At 41.7% G+C, this 21,701-nt stretch overlaps 2 protein-coding genes across 2 annotated transcripts; both read left to right on the forward strand.

Annotated features, from left to right (window-relative positions):
* Positions 1 to 2,282: 2,282 nt before the first annotated feature.
* On the forward strand, positions 2,283 to 4,267 carry LOC308290362 (mth938 domain-containing protein-like; the record flags this gene model as incomplete). The annotated part of the gene is made up of 3 exons (XM_080732163.1): positions 2,283 to 2,414; positions 3,391 to 3,486; positions 4,127 to 4,267. 3 exons carry the CDS (start codon positions 2,283 to 2,285, stop codon positions 4,265 to 4,267), a joined length of 369 nt encoding a protein of 122 aa, XP_080588289.1.
* Positions 4,268 to 14,140: 9,873 nt separating this feature from the next.
* LOC308290184 (pannexin-1-like) lies at positions 14,141 to 20,970 on the forward strand (the record flags this gene model as incomplete). Its single annotated transcript, XM_080731959.1, has 6 exons — positions 14,141 to 14,146; positions 15,275 to 15,468; positions 17,179 to 17,457; positions 18,055 to 18,277; positions 19,148 to 19,391; positions 20,900 to 20,970. The coding sequence occupies 6 exons, from the start codon at positions 14,141 to 14,143 to the stop codon at positions 20,968 to 20,970; spliced, it is 1,017 nt and encodes a 338-aa protein (XP_080588085.1).
* Between the last annotated feature and the right edge of the window lie 731 nt (positions 20,971 to 21,701).

The raw sequence follows: 21,701 nt of genomic DNA on the forward strand, positions 1-21,701 counted from the left end.
CCATCGAGTGGTCTGATTGGCTGCTGGCCAAGCGTTGGACACAGACCTGTCTTGACTCTGTGAATGTTGCATAGCGCAACATCCACCTTAGAGGAAGACCGGACTCGGACCGATAACAGAGCACTAATAGAAGAGATTAACGGATTGATTTGCCCATTGTCCTTAATCATTGCAGTATATGTGATGGCAGTTGCCCACATGGGGAGATATCCAGAAACCAAATATTTTGTCATACAATGTTAAATGCATTTCAGCATGTATTGTTTTTCTCTTTTTCTTTTATCCTAAAATATTCTTAGGATTTAAATATTTTTGCACAGTTATTGCTATGGATGTTTATTTTATTTTCCACCCTTTTTGTGTTGGGAGATAGTTTGCCTGATTTCTTTCTTTTTTTTTTGCTTTAATTTGTTCTCTGAATAGATCCATGATTCTGCATTCTGCAGAATGTTAAGTTATTGGCACTGTTTTGCAACTATTTGGTCAAAATCTAAGTGATCCACTGAAGTTGACTAGCCCAAGGAACCAACCGTATACAAGCCATGTGTCTGGTCCTTAGCTTGAGGCAGCTTTGTATGCTAGTACACCCTGGCCTGGACATGATGCTAGTATGTCACAGGGACTTGCCCCCAATACAACCCAGTGATACTGGGTGTGATTCTGAACTGCTGTCTAAACTAGTTGCACAAGCAAAAACTCTGCATGAGCTAATACGTTGTATAGAACTTTTCTAGGTACTAACATCAAGTTGCACTACTAGTTATTTGTGAAAATGTAATTTTTTGCCATTTTTCAAACCATGTTAAAGGGGAATACCACAAAATGTAACAATTAATTCATGGTACTTTACACTGTTAAATCCTCTGTACTATATTGGCATGCAGGGTGAGATTTCCAACTGTTTTCTTTTTGTGTGTGGTATTTCCTGTGAACCTGAGTTTTTGAATGACGAAAGTAGTGCTAGGAAAGAGACGTGTGTCTGTGTGTGTGTGCAAGAGAATATCCATGAGATGGAGAGAGAAAAGTGAGAGATTAGTCAACCATAGTTTGCTGCTTAGTCAGGTAGCATTGGTGTCTGATGCTGAGGATGCCCTTTGATTTTATTTGGTTATTGAATACTTATGTCATTAAGCTCGCCAACAGGCACACTATGTTTTGAGCACCATACTGTAAATCCATAAATGCGGGGTTGGTGCACAAATGGAAACACAATTTCACACTTTTATTAGCCGTTCTATGGTGCTGTGGAAAGGCCCTACAGTATTGAGGCCTGTATTCTTTCTCATGTCAAACTACTAACATATTATCACTTGTACATAGATGTTTACTTGGGAATCTCAGGGAGATTTATAACATATCAATGCATTTAAAATACCTGCTGTAGACTCCAGTTGCCCTGTGTGTGAAATACATGTTACATGACTACGTTTTATACTCAATCTAATGTGGTGCACTCTTTACATTGGTATACTGTATGTGTGTGTGAGAGAGACCAGTTTTCCATGCTTGCATCATGTATTTTCCAAATATGATGGTTGATGTCGAATATTGTGGGGTCTCCTTTTGTGCATTTGTTTAAGCTAACATCTCAAACAAAAAAAAGCGTTGTGTTTGTTGTATTTACTTTTTGTGGACATATGTGAATTTCTAAAAACAATATTTGTAAGAAACAGCTAACTGGATATTTGTACGAAACGGCTGCTTGATGTGTTTGTGATAAAATGATATTACTTTACCTTTTGCGTACACTGTCAGTCTTCATCTTTGAATATTATATAAATAAAATATTTGAAATAACTTGAGTTGAGTTATTAATTGTGGGGGGCGTGGCTAGACACCAGCGACGTCATTGTTGAGGTGAGTAACTTGCATTTTCTTCTGTCCAGATTTTTTGAATCCAGCTATGGTGCTTATTGAAGTCTGAAGTGTTTTTAATACTTTATTATTTTCGGTGCCTGGCTGACACAAATACATTTGTTAAATATGGGCCATTTCCATTTTGATTACCACCAGGGTTGTAACTTGTTTAGCCAACCAGCTAACATTTACGTAGCCTAGCCATGATGATCACTGATCAAGTGACAATAAGTGAAGCGATTGATCAGTTTTGCATATGGTTTTGGGTTTGAGCTGACTATTTGGCTTGAAATCTGTTTGTATGCCAGGGGTTTTTATCAATGGTCAGTGTTCCTAGTCAGCTCAAAACGAGGCTACAACAACAAAGTACAACCTGGCTACAACTCTATTCGCCGTATCTGTCCAGCAGGTGGTGCAACTGGACCATGTCCTCGCCAGAGATCTTGTCTCTGTCCTGGGGCCAGATGAAGGTGAAGGGATGCTCCTCCACCTACAAGGACTGTAAGCTGTGGCCTGGAGGCAGCCGTGCATGGGACTGGAGAGAGACTGGAACTCGGGTGAGTGAGTCAGACAGACAGACAGACAGACAGACAGACAGACAGACAGACAGACACAAAAGAGGATGGATACACACAGATTCCCAACTGAACATGGATTATTGGCTGTGTATTTTCTCATTTGCCTTGTGAAATTCTATTTTCTAATTTCTAAATTATTTTTCAAAACCTTTTCCCATTAGCTAAATGTTTTAAGGTTATTTATTATTATTTATTTTGTGTCTTTACAACAAATAAATAGCTATTTCAAAGGGATGTGAATGAATGGTGTTCTATTGGCATTACATTTGCTCACATATCACAAAGGAGAAAAAAAGGAATAAAAAATCGCACCTAGTGTGAAGTGAGCGGTGCTATTTATGAGTTAATTTCATTAAGCATCCCGCAAAGCTTGGCAATTGTGACCCTGGGCGTACAACAAACTTTGGGTGCTTTGTGCAAAGATCTAGGCCAAGCTTCGCGTCTCGGACAAAGCCAGATATTGGAACTTAGCTCCTTTCAGGAGCATAGCTCTAAAAGAAACACACATTTAAATTGTACGGAATTAATGAGGAATACGAAATGTGATGAGGGTTAGACAACATCATAATATTGCTTAATTACCTTCTGGGCAGTTATGTTGTCAGTTATGTAACAGTTATTTTACAGTACTTTAGCATCTCCTCCTGTGTTGTAACTCCAGGTTTTTTCTGTGTACATAATCATAAATGTGCAATAGAATTAAAGGACTATGGTGGATGAGCCGGTACAACAGAAGTGAACTCCTGGCGGGTCATGGTGACTCCGGATAAGTGGTTGAAGATGGATGGATGTCATAGGCAGAAATCATAAAAAAAAGTGTGACTTAATAGCTAATCTATTGTATTGTTGTTGCATGACACTGATAGACAAAGTGTAAAATATTTATATAAGTAAATATGGTATTATTAAAAGAATAATGAAATAAATCATTTTTATTTTTATCCCACACTCCCAGCATACCCCAGGAGTGCAGCCAACTGATGTGGAGGAGATTCTACAGAAGGGAATCGACACACTGGTTATTGGCAGAGGAATGAACGAGGTGCTTCAGGTAATGGAATTCATCTCTTCACTCTTTGGGGGTTTTGCTCTATATTCTTTAAAGGTGATACACCATGCATTTAAAAAGTATTTATGTCATATTGTTTATGTCCCAAAAACGTTTTTCAAAAGGTTTGAGGCTAAATTACCACTCCTGAATAGAGAGCCTCTCTCATTTTTGAATGGCTCTCAGAGCATTTCAGCTGCAGTACCACCTTTGGCCTGAACTGCGCCACCCCCCCAAAATCTTTTTGAAAAAATGATGATGCCACAATCGGCATCAAATCTGGATAGCCTGTTTTGAGAACCCGTGGGATACTTTTAACCTTCGCCTTCTCAAAACCAGAGAAAGACACAACCGTCAGAAATGGGACTTTGTGAGGATAGAAGGTGCTAGTGGGACCCCAAAAAAAGGTTTTAAAATAGGAAAAGTGAAATTTCATGGTGTATCACCTTTAAGACAAGCATTTTTGATTAACTGTGTAGACTTAAATGTTGAATCATATTCTGTCGTTACTGGCTGCTGTGATGACATTGAGGTCTTATGTTAATATTGATGTTGAGGCATTGACCTTCCCACAAATACCAATATCTTTACCTCAGCTACATTGTTTCATTGAAATGAAATGGTCTGTCTGCTGATCTTCCAGGTCCCCTCCTTCACTCTGGACTTTGTAAGACAGAAAGGCGTGGAGGTCCGGGTCCTGCAGACTGAGAAGGCTGTGGCCGAATACAACGACCTTGTCGGCCAGGGAGTCAAGGTGGGCGGGGTCTTCCACTCCACCTGCTGATGATCATATCATGGTTCTCATCATAGATATAAAAAGCTAGATACCTCATCCGCCGCTGCAGTTCATTGGAGCGACGTGCAACAACTCCAAGCCAGTCAAACTTACTACTGGCAAATCACAGCATTGGGTGGCTCAGCTGTTCTTAGAGGCTGACTGCATACGAAAAGATATATCGCAGCTGCCATCCCAGTGGAAGACACGCAGCCACGCAAAGTGACTACTGGCCAATCACAGCGCACCACTTTTCCGGGACTTCTCAGAATCTAGGGTGCGTTCGAATAAACAAAAGACCAGAGGGCACAGCATTGCACTTGCTGGCTGTCTCCGAACCTGGGTTTACGAAAAGACCCACCCCCACCTGCCTCTTATTGGCCGACAGAAAGTCCCCTTCTGTGACACACTCGGAAGCTTGACTTCCCTAAAATGGCGCACGCGATACAGACGCCCCAGAGTCTGAGGAGGCATCTACCGTACCTTTTTATTAGGGCTGGGATGCGATTAAAAGTTTTAATCTAATTAATTACAGGCTCTGTGATTAATTAATCGCAATTAATCACATTTTAATCGCACATCGATATTTGACCTGAGAAGCATTGTTTTCAAGTAAAACACTTTTTGTTGTACGAGTGAATCAACGAGTGAGGTTTTTTAATCTAAATTTTGCATCCACTGGGCCAAGCAAAGCGCTCTGATCGGCTACTTCTCCCTTTGCGTTTGTTGTCTCTTCTTGGTTGGTGCATCGCTATGATCGGTATGCCCGAAACTGAAGGTTCTGTGGTGCGAAAACTATGTGCGATTAAAATGAGTTAATTTTTTTAATCACGTTAATTTTCTGTAATTAATTAATCGCAATTAATCAGTTAAAGTCCCAGCCTTACTTTTTATGTCTATGCTCATGCCATACCATACCAGTGAGAGAAGGACTGGAACAGTGGATCGTCGCAAAGAAATCATTTCGTGGGACCAGAATCATGGTATCTCTGTCAGTCATAATCAATGGCTCCCTGTTGCTCACATGTGCAGGGTGGATATTTACCCTGTACCACCTGTGGCTCTGATCACACATACATTCAATGTTTATTACATTATAACTGCTCATGTTGTGTGTTTATTTTCATTTTCACTTAACTGCACAACAACATACAATCCCATAGCTTTTTTGTGGTCAAGTAATAAAAGGTATCTAATGCTCACTATCAAAACTAAAGTGGTGAATGGTAAATGGTGCATTGGACCGATGCAAGCACAATGTAAAGTAACAGCAAGTGATACAACCTCCCCTACAACCACACCCTAACATCATCGTCTTGTGAGCAAGAGCACTAGCTCTGAAAAATCATTGCTTAATTATACTTCTTGACAGCGCTGTCAGTCTTCAGTACATCATGGCCTTGGAATCATTCGTTTGTAACCATTCCCACAGATGTTCCCACATCCATTAACTAAGAATGGTTATATATTTTCTTCTTCTTCCACACATAAACATTTTCAATTATCTAACTACCGAACAAATCAAACCGTGTAAAAAAAAAAAGAACGAATATGAGGCGACATTGTGTGAGGTTGACTTTTGAGCTATTGTGATTCCAAGGTCACGATTCTCTATGGCTCTAGAACAGTGGTTCTCAACCTGTGGGTCGGGACACCCAGGCCAGGGGGGTCCCCAAATTATTTTGGGGGGGGGGGGGGTCCCCAGATGTTTAGCTAAATGTTAACATTGTTCTCTCACTCAACTGTAAAGTGAATACATGGTATCTGCACATTTCTAAAGTGACTTTAAAGATTTTTTTAGTACCTCTGGTCAAACATTGGTAAAATTGTCAAATATTAGAGGCAGACATTTTGAAAATAGAATAGTTGTCTGGTTTTAATCATGTGGAAATGTTTTCCAATTATGAATGATCTTATTTTTCTTGTTTAAGAGGGTACATTTCTGTTCAGAGAATCAGAGATGCGTGAATGTATATAGAACATATGTTTACAGGGTTTTATTACTAAAAGCTTTGACATACAAAACTGTCATACAAATAAAGTCTGTGAACTGCAACAAGCTGTTTTCATGCAGTATAATGTGTCCTTATTTTCACTCTTCTGCACTTTACACAGTTGAAAAAAGTAACCAATTTTGGCCACGAGGTGGCAGTATAATGTAATCTACGGGACAGTTTTATCTATCAAAATCAAATGTGTTTCTTTTGTGCACACTGCACAGTCAGTGATCTGTCAGCCTTCAACACCTCAGGGCAGCAGGGCTTAATTCAAGTTATTCAAAAAAAGTACAACAAACCATTGTAATGTTTGCAGATTTGAGTTATGTCTCTGTAACTTAAAGAACTATTTGTTTTACATGTTTTATTCACCCCATGGGTTTGTACATTCTCTTTTTTACCTGATAAGGTGTATAATTAACTTCCTGGTATATTGCTCACTTCTTTATTATTATGTTTAGGCTACTTGCCCATAATAAATAAAGTAGTGCATTTTCTTTTACATAACTGCTTTAATATTATATATTGATCCACTTTATTTCAGACACAAATGAATAGGTCCATATAAAAAGAAACATGTAGGCCTATAAAAACAGACAACCACAACACAGATAGCCAGACTGTTTTCATTGAATTAAAAACAAACATTGCCTCCAATGTTGAGGAAAGAAATGGGGACGAATAGGCTATATTCTTTGACTCCACAAGTCTACACATAACATTCTTCAATACACCATGACATACCCTGAGGAAGGCTGTTGTCATCCTAAAAGAGTGGGTTATCCCACCATTCATTTTGAAATATGAATTACTAATTAGCCACAAAATAATAAAGGCTTTTTAATTTTTAAAGAAGAGTGCCTTGGTTTCCTTTTTTTCCTTTAGCATCTTCAATTCTCTACCAAAGAGCACCTTCATCACATTTTGTTTAATCTTCTGAGCACCCAGTCTTTTTCTTTCACACCATGACATATTGTTCTGTCATTTCTTACTTGCAATACCTTTTTATTGCTTGAACAACAACAACAACAACAACAACAACAACTAGAAAATATTGTTCCTTCGAAACAATTGTGGGCTCGCATCAAGCCAGAAAACAATGTCTATAAAAGTACAAAATGTCAAGATCGCAGGCAGTGCTCTCTTTGACGTTACTGAAATTAGCTGCATGCATGATTTGAGGCATTTTGTTCCAAAAATGTGTTATGCAAAAGTTGACCCGCTGGTGGCGCTATAACAGGCCAATGTGAGAAGGGAGGCATCTGTTCCTTGACCTAGTGGGAATGTGCTTGCAAGATTTCACGCATATCGCAGGCTGTATTCATGAATTAATTAAAAAATAAAGTGTGCGTGCGTGCGTGCGTGCGTGCGTGCGTGCGTGCGTGCGTGCGTGCGTGCGTGCGTGAATGAATGAATAAATAATAAAGTGTGCGTGCGTGCACGTGCGTTCGTTCGTTCGCTCGTTCGTTTGCACTTTATTTATTTATTCATTCATTCATTGAATGAATGCGTTCGTGGAACGAATGCTCACTACGGTCGTCTGTATTTTTTAAGCCCTGGGAAACCCACCTTAACACCCTCATTAGCATGATGTATGCGAGCATAATCTATGCAAACCACGCCCACACGCATTTCCAAACCATGCCCCGCCCCCAATTTGCATATGTCGACTAAGCTCCTCCCCTTCATTTACATACGGTCGTCTGCATTTTTTACGCGCTGGGGAACCTACCTTAACACCCTCATTAGCATAATGTATGCGAGCATAATGTATGCGAACCACACCCAAACGCATTTCCAAACCATGCCCGCCCCCAATTTGCATACTTCGACTAAGCTCCTCCCCTTCATTTACATACGGTCGTCTGAATTTTTTACGCGCTGGGAAACCTACCTTAACACCCTCATTAGCATAATGTATGCGAGCATAATGTATGCAAACCACGCCCACACACATTTCCAAACCATGCCCCGCCCCCAATTTGCATATGTCGACTAAGCTCCTCCCCTTCATTTACATACGGTCGTCTGCATTTTTTACGCGCTGGAAAACCCACCTTAACGCCCTCATTAGCATAATGTATGCGAGCATAATGTATGCAAACCACGCCCACACGCATTTCCAAACCATGCCCCACCCCCAATTTGCATACGTCGACTAAGCTCCTCCCCTTCATTTACATACGGTCGTCTGCATTTTTTACGCGCTGGGAAACGCCACTTAACAGCCTCATTAGCATAATTTATGCAAACCACACCCACACACATTTCCAAACCATGCACCGCCCCCAATTTTCATACGTCGACTAAGCTCCTCCCCTTCATTTACATACGGTCGTCTGCATTTTTTACGCGCTGGAAAACCCACCTTAACACCCTCATTAGCATAATGTATGCGAGCATAATGTATGCAAACCACGCCCACACGCATTTCCAAACCATGCCCCGCCCCCAATTTGCATACGTCGACTAAGCTCCTCCCCTTCATTTACATACGGTCGTCTGCATTTTTTACGCGCTGGGAAACGCCACTTAACAGCCTCATTAGCATAATTTATGCGAACAACACCCACACACATTTCCAAACCATGCACCGCCCCCAATTTTCATACGTCGACTAAGCTCCTCCCCTTCATTTACATACGGTCGTCTGCATTTTTTACGCGCTGGAAAACCCACCTTAACGCCCTCATTAGCATAATGTATGCGAGCATAATGTATGCAAACCACGCCCACACGCATTTCCAAACCATGCCCCGCCCCCAATTTGCATATGTCGACTAAGCTCCTCCCCTTCATTTACATACGGTCGTCTGCATTTTTTACGCGCTGGGGAACCTACCTTAACACCCTCATTAGCATAATGTATGCGAGCATAATGTATGCAAACCACGCCCACACGCATTTCCAAACCATGCACCGCCCCCAATTTGCATACTTCGACTAAGCTCCTCCCCTTCATTTACATACGGCCGTCTGCATTTTTTACGCGCTGGGAAACGCCACTTAACAGCCTCATTTACATAATTAATGCAGCCTCATTTACATAATAATATGTAAATGAGACGCGTGCGTCTCATTTGCATAATTAATGCAGACCACGCCCCCCACTTTGAATAATTAGGCTAATTAGCTCCGCCCCCTGCATTCGTGTGTAATTAGCAACAAGACACGTGCGTCAAATGCATGTTGTGCAGTCTCATTAACATAATTAACGCAGACCACTACTTTTCCTTTTTTTTGCTCATTAACATAATTAACGCAGACCACGCCCCTCAATAACATAATTACCGCAGACCACGCCCCCAACCTCATTAACATAATTATTTATTTATTTATTGAAGGAAGGAAGGAAGGAAGGAAGGAAGGAAGGAAGGAAGGAAGGAAGGAAAGAAAGAAAGAAAGAAAGAAAGAAAGAAAGAAAGAAAGAAAGAAAGAAAGAAAGAAAGAAAGAAAGAAAGAAAGAAATTTGCCTAAATTTACGGGGTTCTTAACAAGGAGGCAATTAATTAATTAATTAATTAATTAATTGAGGCACGCACGCACGCACGCACGCACGCACGCACCACGCCCACACACCCACACGCATTTCCAAACCATGCCCTGCCCCCCCCATTTGCATAAGTCGGCTTAATTTACATAATTAATGCGTGCGACGCCCACAAAACTCATTACGTTAGGCCCCTCGTTAAGTCAGACTCCTCCCTCTTGTTGAAACCACGCCCACTCGTTAATAGCAGATCTACAAGCTCACAACGCGTCTTGATGCGACGCGTTGTGAGCTTGTAGTTGAAACCACGCCCACTCGTTAAGTTCGACTCCACCCCTTGTATTTGCGTGTAATTAGCACGTCAGCGCGGTGACGAGAACGCTTGTCATGCGGCCTCATTTACAGGCAGGAAGGAAGGAAGGAAGGAAGGAAGGAAAGAAAGAAAGAAAGAAAGAAAGAAAGAAAGAAAGAAAGACAGAAAGAAAGAAAGAAAGAAAGAAAGAATTTGCCTAAATGTGTGGGGTTCTTAACGAGGAGGCAGTAGTTACGCACACATGCACACACACTTTCTTTTTTTATTTATTTATTCATGTGTTCGTTCATTCATTATTTATTTATTTATTTATTTATTTATTTAAATAAATACTCTGTTGCTAGTATCCACAACTTTCCAACATCCCATAATGCATTGCGCAGAAGTTGGATGGAGCTTCCGTGAGCTTGTATGTGTTATTTAATACCAGTAACACGAGAAGCCAGACAGCGAGTTTGGAGACGGTAGCACGCTGCAAAGCGGAGTTATGGCTCTTTAAAGCCCAGCCGATCGATAGGCAGACGCCTGGGGGGGGGGGGGGGGGGCGGAGTCCAGGGCGGAAATAAATAAATAATTAATTACATAAATAATCAGTCTCGGAAACAGTCGGGAAATAAATAAATAAATAATCAGTCTCGGAAACATAGTCGGGAAGTAAATAAATAAATAGATAAATAAATAATTAAACCAGTAAGACTCCCTAATATATACTGACTGCGTAGCGATTTGCGTGATTTTACAAGTGGGTTTGTCTGCAGACCACAGATTAGGGGGGCGGATTGTGTGAGGGATGCTATTGGATAGTATGAGAATGACTCAATCCGCCCCCTGGAATCTCAATCCACCCCCTATGACGAGCCTGGAGCTCGGAGCTCCAGGGCCCAGGGGCCGGCGCGGCCCCTCGCCGCTCGAGGCCGACCTGGGGGGCACTCTCGGTGGGGCAGGCCGGCGACGGCGCTGCCCCCCCGGCCATGGAGCTCCGGAGGTGGTCGAGTATGCTGGTGCTGGGCGGAAAGTGGCCCAGATGGGTGTCTCTACTCGGGTTTGGGATGCAAAAGGTGGTCCCTGGTTCTCTGGAGGTCCCGGGGACCCCCTGAGCTATTTATAAATAAATAAATAAATAAATAAATAAATAATCAGTCTCGGAAACATAGTCGGGAAGTAAATAAATAAATAGATATTGCCTATCGCATTAGATAAATAACCCACATTTACCCAAAACAGCTGATCCACAAGCCCACATGCAGCCTTGTAGATCGGCTGTTTTTATTGTTTTAGTTTTTAAATTGTTTCCCCCTTTTTTCCCCCTGACTTAGTCTTTTCTAGGATCACCTTTTAGTTGAGCTTGTACCAGTGAACTGTACTGTCAATGACACTGTATACCTATGACAGTCCTATATCTATAATTAGTTCATTCGTGAATGACTTCCCTGTGGAAATAAGCCAAAAACATTACTAGGATCTCCTTTTAGTTGAGCTTGTACCAAATCATGTTTATTACGTATCTATCTATCTATCTTCCTAAGTCACATGCATTCACATTGCACTGAACGAACGCACGCACGCTGCGCAGGTCAGCTCAGCAGCTGGCTTTTTTTTTTTGTAAAGCTCCAGCCAGAGTCAGGCGCCGAGGTGGGGGGACGGCACCAAGCCGGACTTGCGAGCCCAGGCAGCGGCCAAAGGCCGCTGCCCCCCCCAACCCCCTGGAAGTGCGGTAGACTGCATGCCTCTAGAACCTATCAGTAGGTCCCCATCCATAGACGGCGCTGTAGCCAAGGAATTCTCCCCCAGTCACTCACCTGACACACCAGGAAGTGCAGTGCACCAGTCTGTGTGCGCTGCTGCTGCCTCGAGGTAGGAATCACTCATCTATATACAGTATGTGTGTTCACTAACAGGGTTAAACTGCTCCACGTTGTCACAGTAATCATTGCTATAGAGTGTTTGTTCAGTAACAGTGTTAAACGGCTCTATATTGTGACAGGAATCGTTCCCACCGAGTCTTTGTTCACTAACAGTGTTACAGTGTGATATGAAAGAATCCACATGAGGGCAGTGTTTCCATTCTCAACTCACTGAGTTGAACAGAGGGCGGAACCCAATGCAATAACAAGTCCTACTAGAAATACTGTTCCTTCGAAACAGTGTGGGCTCGCTTCCAACCCCAAAAAATAATAGTAAAAGTGTCAAGGTCCCAGGCAATGCTCTCTTTCATTTTACTGAGACCAGTAGCATGTTGGGAACTGAAGTTATGGCTGTTTAAAGCCTGGGAAGAAAGAGGGGGGGACCTGTGTGTGTGTGTGTGTGTGTGTGTGTGTGTGTGTGTGTGTGTGTGTGTGTGTGTGTGTGTGTGTGTGTGTGTGTGTGTGTGTGTGTGTGTGTGTGTGTGTGTGTGTGTGTGTGTGTGTGTGTGTGCAGAGCAATTCTGTCGCCCTCTCCCAGTTAAACAGCCAGTAACCATAGCGACCAGGGGAGGAATGTTACCATAGTTACCAGGTGATGCTGTACGATACAACTTTCACTGATCTGCTCCCAACCCGCAAACTAAGTTATCAAAGGATTTTCCATGTAGGAAAGATATGATGATATTTGTCATTGTTTTTGTTGAATAAAGTTATTTTTCTGTCATCTTTTGTCCGTTTTAAAACATATTTTTGTAGTGTTTCTGTAATGTTGTGGTCTTTGATATCATATGAGACAGGCCTCTTGCAACCTGTAAACGTTATCTGTAGGGAAAACAAGTAATTGTAGGGTGGAAACCATGTCCAAACTTTGACTTTGGAAATGGAAGTAAGAACTTGTGTTCCAATGTATTTCTTATGTAGTCACAAGATTTTAAATAATACAGACAATCACAGACAACACCTTTTACTTCCACTTTCAAACATGTTCAGAAAATGGCAGATCTACTACCTCTTATCTAATCCCCAGAAGTTTCTTTTTTCACCTCTGGGCTACTTTTGCATGACCCTTTTGTAATGTATGACAAAGTATAGGGCATTCATTCACAGGAAAAAATCATGAAAAGTTTCAATGTGGAGATAAAAGGTTTTTTGCCCAACAGCAATATAAATGTGCTCTCTATGAATTCTGGATGAGCGCCTCAGTACTTCCAGCTAGCAGTGAGCACTTTGCTGTCCATCTTGCGCAAGGTTGAGTAATTATACTGCAAAGTCACCTGTGAGCTGGGATGACGGGGCTTATTCCTCCTGTATGAAACCCTGCGTCATCCTATAATCTGTTCCAAAACAATCTGCTCATCCACAAGATACTGAGTGACACAGATCTGTGGCCTTCATACAGAATTAAAGAGGTGGTGCCATGATTTCCCCCCCCCCCTCTAAAACATGATTATCAGGTATTATGATTATACTAGGAGGAAGATTTTTTCCAAAAAAGTATACAGAAAGAGTTAAAATTGGGTTTTTATGTGGCCACACCCCCAGTTCATTAAGTATGCATGGATGGCATGGTGGGTGGTGACCCAGCTGATATAGCCACACCCCACAGTGTTGGGTGAATGGCAACTGGGGAGGAGTTGATACTGTGACACCCTTAGTATCTGTGTTTTTTAACTGACACTTTTGGCCACAAGGCAGCCTCCAAGAGAAAACAAACAAATACTAAGAGAATACATAATTTCTCCCAAAAAAAAAAAAAAAAAAACACATCAGGGGGTCTAATGAAGTACTTTCAACCTCCTAGACACATGAAAAACAGAAAAAGTACAAAACTATGGCACCACCTCTTTAATGCAATACAGTAATATAGTCACTGTTCGGGCAGAAACCTCCTTTCTCTATATTCTAACCTTTTGTCTTTTTTTTTGTGAATTAACGCCCTAATCATACTAAAGCGTTGCACAAAAGCATAAAAAGTTTGCGCCGCGCCGCGTTTTGAGCTTTTTGATCTGCCTCGTTTGCTATTTTGGCATTTGAATCCTGAAAGAGAAAGCTCCTTCATACTGTCTTCAAATGCAATGAATAAAGCTTCAATGGGAATAACAACGTTCCGGTCTGTTTAGACCAGGGGTCCCCACACTTTTTTGACTTGAGAGCTACTTTTAGTAGCCTTTAGAAACCATGAAGGTAACTGACAGGTCATTTTTGATGTCAATCAATCATGTCACCTTAATTCAAGTGGTAGTTGCAAAAAATAGGGGTTTTGTGATTTTTGTTTATAAATTTGTTTCTTTATATTTAAATTCTATTTTAGGGGCATCTCATGTGATCTACCTGCACAGCCTTTGTGATCTACTGGTAGATCACAATCTACATTTTGGGCACCCCTGGTTTAGACCTTCATCAGGTTATCTTAGGAATTTAACTCCTGAAAAGTAACAGTTTTTGACAAAATGAAATTTCACAATTCTTACATATTTCAGGCATGTTAATCAGGTAGGGTTTTTTTTTTTTTTTTTTTTTTTTACAATGCTTGATAGTGTGCTGTAGTGAAGGAGGTGGTGTAGACTTTTTCCACACTTGACAAAATAAAATTAGTCTTAAATTAGTAATGTTTATTTCCCGTTGCGGTGTCTGTGAACATCAGCATTGTGACAGGAAATGAAGAGACCACAACCTGTTCCTTGAAACAGAAACTCAGTAACACTGACAAGGTGTAACTTTATAATCTGCCAACAGAATCTCAAGGTGGGACAGAAGTAAATGATCAGAAACAGTAAACCAGGGTTCCCAAATAGGCGGTCCGCGGGCCATTTGCGGCCCGCGGGGGGCTACTGTCTGGCCCCCACCAACCCCAGTAATAATGGTGGTATAAGAGCAGCAACAACACTAGTATATAGTCGTTGTTGGGTGGAAATCTCGTATCTCCAAATGTGTAGTTGTGTACGTTCTTTCGCAAATCATACAAGGCCGTTGCACAAAAGTAGTGAAAACAGCAGATCTACAAGCATACAACGGGCGTTGTGTGCTTGTAGATCGGCTGTTTTCACTAGTTTAAATCATTTTTAAAATGATAAATGCAAAACGAACGTTTTTTGGATATACAAGATTTTCACCCGACAACGACGATATCTGAACTGTCGTGGGAACGCCACCGTCGCCCCCCAGCAATGTTGTGGCCCTCGGCTTGGTACCCTAGACATGATTCGGCCCTTGGGGGAAAACTAATTTTGGGGAACCCTGATCACGTACAGTATTGAATTCCCCCAGTAATCCCAGCCTACCCCTCTTTCCTCGGCCCCACTATCCTGTCAGTTCTTTCCCTACATCCTGCTTCTGGTGGCGGTGATGATGTACGGCCCGGCTCTGTTCTGGAGGTTCTCCACCGCTCCTATCCTGCAGTCTGACCTGGGCTTCATCATGGAACAACTGGACTGCTGCTACAACCGGGCCGTCAACCTGGCCAAACGCATGGCCACCACAAGCCTGTCCACTGCCTCTTTAGACAGGTAAGACCCCTGAATCACACTTTTTGTGTGTTTCGCTTTTCACACTTTCTATATCTATTGGCCCATTTAGGCCTAGGATTATTGACTGCTTTAACTATTGAAAAATAGCAGATATACAAGCTCACAGCGCGGCACCGAGTGCCGCGCTGCGAGCTTGTAGATCTGCTATTTTTTGAAAAATCATGATTTTTTTTGCCAAGTCTTTCAATATATCTACTTAAAAGCGAACATTTGTAACTCAAATATTTACTTCTGGGTGGTCCCTGGGACAACATATTTTGAGATGGGGGGTCCGTGGCCAAATACCTGTAATTTTGGGGGTCCTTGACAAGAAAAGGTTTGAGAACAGCATGATTTAGAGGAAGGATTTAGAAGTCGGGTCAAAGATCGGGTCAAAGATATTCAAAGACTTGCACTCATTTTCACGATTTTTCAAAAATAGCAGATCTACAAGCTCGCACTTAGACAGGTAAGACTAGGGCTGTCACAATTATTACATAATCGTCTAATCGCGATTATCTGACATGATCGCGATTATCTTTCATAATCGTCATAATCGTTTCCATGTTGGAAAAACGTTCATGTCTAAGAAAAATGTCAAAAATAGTGGAAATAGCAGATCTACAAGCTCACAACGCGTCGCATTTTGTGAGCTTGTAGATCGGCTATTTCCACTATCAATGTTCTTTTTTGAGCGGTGGTCACACCGTCTCCTATACGTGGCCGTGTGTGTATGCGTCCGTCCGTCCGGCCGTCCGGCCGTGTATGTAGCCTCAAGCCTGCAGTACCTTTTCTGACCACACATGTTAAGGGAGGGGCGCTGTTGTTCTCACACACACACACACACACACACACACACACACACACACACACACACACACACACACACACACACACACACACAGGGGGGAAGGGTGGGTCAGCATGTGTGGTCAAGTATTATTATTAACAAACTGAATGTTTTAGGGTCAAATAAATTAGAGTGTGTGAAGAAACTACAGCATTGTAAAGCACACTAACCCCGCTGCACCCACTCAGTAGTGCTGTTGCACAGCCTCCACGACCACCGCTCAGTTCACACGGGTGTGATTTTAAGTATAAAGTTGTCAAATATGTCAGTAATTTCTTTCTATATTTAGGTTATGTGTCATATCTACCATGTGCAACTTCAAAGCCTAAAAGCCAAACAGAAACGTGATTGTCAACATCAAAAAGACAATTAAATCGTTAATCGCAATTATTTTAGTGACAATTAATCGTCATGTAAAATATCATAATCGTGACAGCCCTAGGTAAGACCCCTGAATCACACTTTTTGTGTTTCGCTTTTCACACTTTCTATATTCTATTGTTTAAAAGAACATTGTATTTGTAAAGTTAGTCATAACAGAAATATGACAGAGAATGCCAAATTGTGTTTTCTTCAAATACACGGGTGGCAGTGGCTCAGGGGTAGATAAACATTAGAACACAGAGTTCGATCCCGGGCTCCACCAGAGTTAGTGTCGAAGAGTGAGCCCTAGTTGCTCCCGGTGACCAGGTTGGTGCCTTGCATGGTTTCCTCAGCCATCGGTGTATGAATGTGTGTGTGTGTGAATGGGTGAATGTAATGCACAAGCTCTGTAAAGCGCCTTTGATAAAGGCTCTATATAAATGCACCATTTACCATTTACAATTTACTCCATCTCCCTCCTGCCCTCTTGTGGCCAGTGACCCTACTGAGGGTTGCTTCATGTACCCCCTGATGGAGAACTACCTGAAGACCAAGCGTTTTTCGCGGGTGTTGCTGGTTCGATACCTGCTGTGTCGTGGCCTGACCCTGCTGACCCTCCTGTGTGCCTGTGTCTACCTGGGCTACTACCTCCAGTTGGCCTCAGTCACCGATGAGTTTGGATGCACGCTGCGCACCGGACTGCTCGTCAACGACTCCACCGTTCCCGAAAAGGTCCAGTGCAAGCTCATCGCTGTCGGGGTCTTCTCATTGCTCAGGTACTTGAGACCTATTTTATCATTTTTGGAAAATGCGAAGAATTGCTCATTTTAAGGCTAGTTCTTTTAGCGCATTTTTGCAAATGTTTGAACATTTTCGTCTGGGGTCTTCTTGCTCATGTGATATTTCAAGTCACCCTCCCAAAATTAGTTTTAAAGGAGTAGTTCACCCCCAAAATGACTTTTTTTCTATTGATTAGTCACGCCATGGAGAGTAGAGTTCAATAATATTTTTTAGTTTTTTGTCGCATTCCTAAGACAAAAATGTGATGATAACAATACATATACCCCCATTCGTTCCAGATGGGGACCCGTTTCGAAACGGGTCCCCATCCGGAATCAATGGGGGTAAATCTACTCGAATTAAATTTTTGTCTTAGGAATGTGACAAAAACCAAAAAATAACTCTACTCTCCATGGCGTGACTAATCAATAGAAAAAAGGTAATTTTGGGGGTGAACTACTACTTTAATTAAACATGTTGAAAAAATAAATTGAAAAGGAAAAAGATTGAAAGTGTTTAAAAATCAAACAATATGATATATACGGTGATGTTGAAATTATGATCTTTCTCTTTTGTTTGATTCTGATGTTCAGCCTGGTCAACTTGGTGGTGTACCTTACGCTCGTCCCTGTGGTCATCTATGCCAGCTTCCGTCCACTCTTTTGCCATTCTTACGCAAGTTTCCTGAAAATGTACGAATTGCTGCCCACTGTGGACGTTCTGCCCCACCCTGGCGGCCAATGGGACGACCTCGCCATGTACGTGCTCTACCTGCAGGAGAACCTCAGCGAACTCAAGTCCTACAAGTACATGAAGGTGTGTGTCTGTGTATCCACGTGCAAAATCTTCACGCCAAAAACATAGATTTGATTAAATCTTTATTCGAGAACACTCAGATTATAAGCAAACAAATGAATAAAAAATATAAAATTTGAAAAACGTCACCGACTTATAATGACATGCTCAAAAATACGGACACCAGATTAAAAGTGATTAAAAATCAGGACACATGGGCTGTGTAATTACTGCGTGTTTCCTAAACCCACCAGGCTTGAGTTAAGTCCCGCCTCGCGGAAACTTATTGAGAGAGGCGTTTCCGCGAGGAGGGTCTTAGCTCAAGCCTGGTGGGTTTAGGAAACACGCGTAATTACTCAGTGTCGCTTTCAGGGCAGAAATCCAGGCGTTACTGTGTACACAGGCCACAGTGGCTCGTATGACTTTACAGTTCACCACACACGCTTACAACGTTTTACATACCAAATGGGATTTACAGCAGGACCGCCCAATGAATGATGGTTGACTGCCAGTGTGGCTGGTTCAATAGACACATCGTCAGCCACGTTTTAAGTAGATAGTGATGATTTCCCACCCGGGCCACGTTTCTTTTTATGTGTTGTCACAAGTGGCTCTATTTCACAATGATTAAGAGAGAAACACAAAAGCAATACATGAGAAGAAAGGGAGTCTACTGCTTCACCTCAGCAAAACAGGGCAAGCCTGGTGCATCACAGGAGCAGGACAACAGCAGTTGTAGAATAACAAATATTTAATTGTCCAAGCTGCTCTAATGTCAATTCTTTTCTACAAAAAGAATACATGCATATTTTACATCTTGTAGCCACAGTTAAACGTGTGTCCCAGTGTGGAACCCAGTTGTGAACTACTGTTCTGTGTTGTGTACAACAGGTGCTTGAGTTGCTGAAAAGGCAAGGCGAGTGTTCAGGAGAGGAGTTTGACTTCATGGGGCTGCTGCAGAACCTCTGCCAGGTGAAGGTTGACACTGTGGATGGGAAGAAACGGACGCCGTCTAAAGCTAAACCTGCCAACCCCAATGGGAGTCCTACCACTGCCCACACTGGAGCTGCAAAAGATGGCAGCGATGGTGCAAAGCCACCTTCTCTGGCGGATACAAGCTTGATGATGACGAGGGGTGAGTGTGGAGAAGGACAGTAATAACTTAATTATAATAGGAACTTATATTGAATATGTGGTTTACAAAACTCATCATGGATCATTACATGTTCTGCTAAGCACAGGCATGATGCAACATAATTTATATTTCATCATATTCATGTTTGTTGAAGTTTCCCAGAAAATCTGTGCTTTTGTTTTGGAGTGAGTATCTGTTGATGGCACAGTATTTAAGGGGTAAATCGGACTTTGTCTTTGCAACATTGTTTAGATGCTTAAAGCGGCACTATGTAACCTTTTATTTATGAATATTATGTACTTAGACTGTCGTACAACAAAGTATAAATTGAGCTTAAAATTATAAGAATTGTAAAATCTTTGGTCTAAACTTTGCTTAAGACACTGGCCTCTGTCTTGGCTCATTATGGAATCCAATTTACAATGCGTGCTTGTAGATCTGCTATTTTCACAGAACGTCTGCCTATATTTGCAGATTTCTGGCTTATTTACTATAACATGCCCAGAATAGGAACATTAGGGTTAGGGCTGTCACGATATGACATTTTACAAGACGATTAATTGTCACTCAAATAATTGGCGATTAACGATTTAATTGTGTTTTTGTCATTGATAATTACATTTCTGTTTGGCTTTTAGGCTTTGAAGTTGTACATGGTAGATGACACATAACCTAAATATACAAAGAAATTGAAGACATATTTGACAACTTTATACTTAAAGCTATACTGTGTAAGTTGCTCAACTAGTGGTCAGTAGCAGTAGAGCAAACCGCGGTCGCGTCTGCTTTTTTCGGACGTTTTTCGCCGCGGACCGGGCATTCAGACCACCGCGTCCGCCTCGCCTCGCCGAGACCTATCCATAGAGGTCTTTCGTGTCCCTCTACGAGCCTCGGTTGGGGAGTTATATGCTAGACTCCTAGCCCAGTGTAAACACTGCAGTGTACTTCCTGAAGAGCTCAGCAGTGTATGATCTGGGCTTTGATTGGCCGGTAGGGAGACACGTGTACAGAATGATGCATATGACGTAATTTTGCCGGGAAAAACAGCCCCGGTCACGGCCACCAGGGCTCAGTAGAACACATATAAAGAAAAGGCTTTGGGAGCTGAAATTAACAGAGTGGGGGTTCTAAAACTTTAGCGATTTAATAGTTAGGACAATTTTAAGATATGTTTTATAAAAAAAGTTACATAGTATAACTTTAAAAAAGAACATTGATAGTGGAAATAGCCGATCTACAAGCTCACAACGCGTCGCGATGCGACGCGTTGTGAGCTTGTAGATCTGCTATTTCCACTATTTTTTACCTTTTTTTAAAATATATGAACATTTTTCAACATGGAAACGATTATGACGATTATGAAAAATAATCACGATTATGTCAAAAAAAAATCACGATTAGACGATAATGTAATAATTGTGACAGCCCTAATTAGGGTTTATATAATATAATATAGTTCAAAACAAAGACTAATTGTGTGTAAAAATCTTTTTTCTTTTCGCCCCCAGAATTATCTCCTCTGTTGCCAGGAAACAGTGACGTTACAGGTGGAGGAGAGGTCCGCCATCGAGTGGTCTGATTGGCTGCAGTAGGAGGAGAGGTCCGCCATCGAGTGGTCTGATTGGCTGCTGGCCAAGCGTTGGACACAGACCTGTCTTGACTCTGTGAATGTTGCATAGCGCAACATCCACCTTAGAGGAAGACCGGACTCGGACCGATAACAGAGCACTAATAGAAGAGATTAACGGATTGATTTGCCCATTGTCCTTAATCATTGCAGTATATGTGATGGCAGTTGCCCACATGGGGAGATATCCAGAAACCAAATATTTTGTCATACAATGTTAAATGCATTTCAGCATGTATTGTTTTTCTCTTTTTCTTTTATCCTAAAATATTCTTAGGATTTAAATATTTTTGCACAGTTATTGCTATGGATGTTTATTTTATTTTCCACCCTTTTTGTGTTGGGAGATAGTTTGCCTGATTTCTTTCTTTTTTTTTTGCTTTAATTTGTTCTCTGAATAGATCCATGATTCTGCATTCTGCAGAATGTTAAGTTATTGGCACTGTTTTGCAACTATTTGGTCAAAATCTAAGTGATCCACTGAAGTTGACTAGCCCAAGGAACCAACCGTATACAAGCCATGTGTCTGGTCCTTAGCTTGAGGCAGCTTTGTATGCTAGTACACCCTGGCCTGGACATGATGCTAGTATGTCACAGGGACTTGCCCCCAATACAACCCAGTGATACTGGGTGTGATTCTGAACTGCTGTCTAAACTAGTTGCACAAGCAAAAACTCTGCATG

The sequence above is a fragment of the Nannobrachium achirus genome (assembly GCF_963921795.1).
Source record: "Nannobrachium achirus genome assembly, chromosome: 8".
NCBI lineage: Eukaryota > Metazoa > Chordata > Actinopteri > Myctophiformes > Myctophidae > Nannobrachium > Nannobrachium achirus.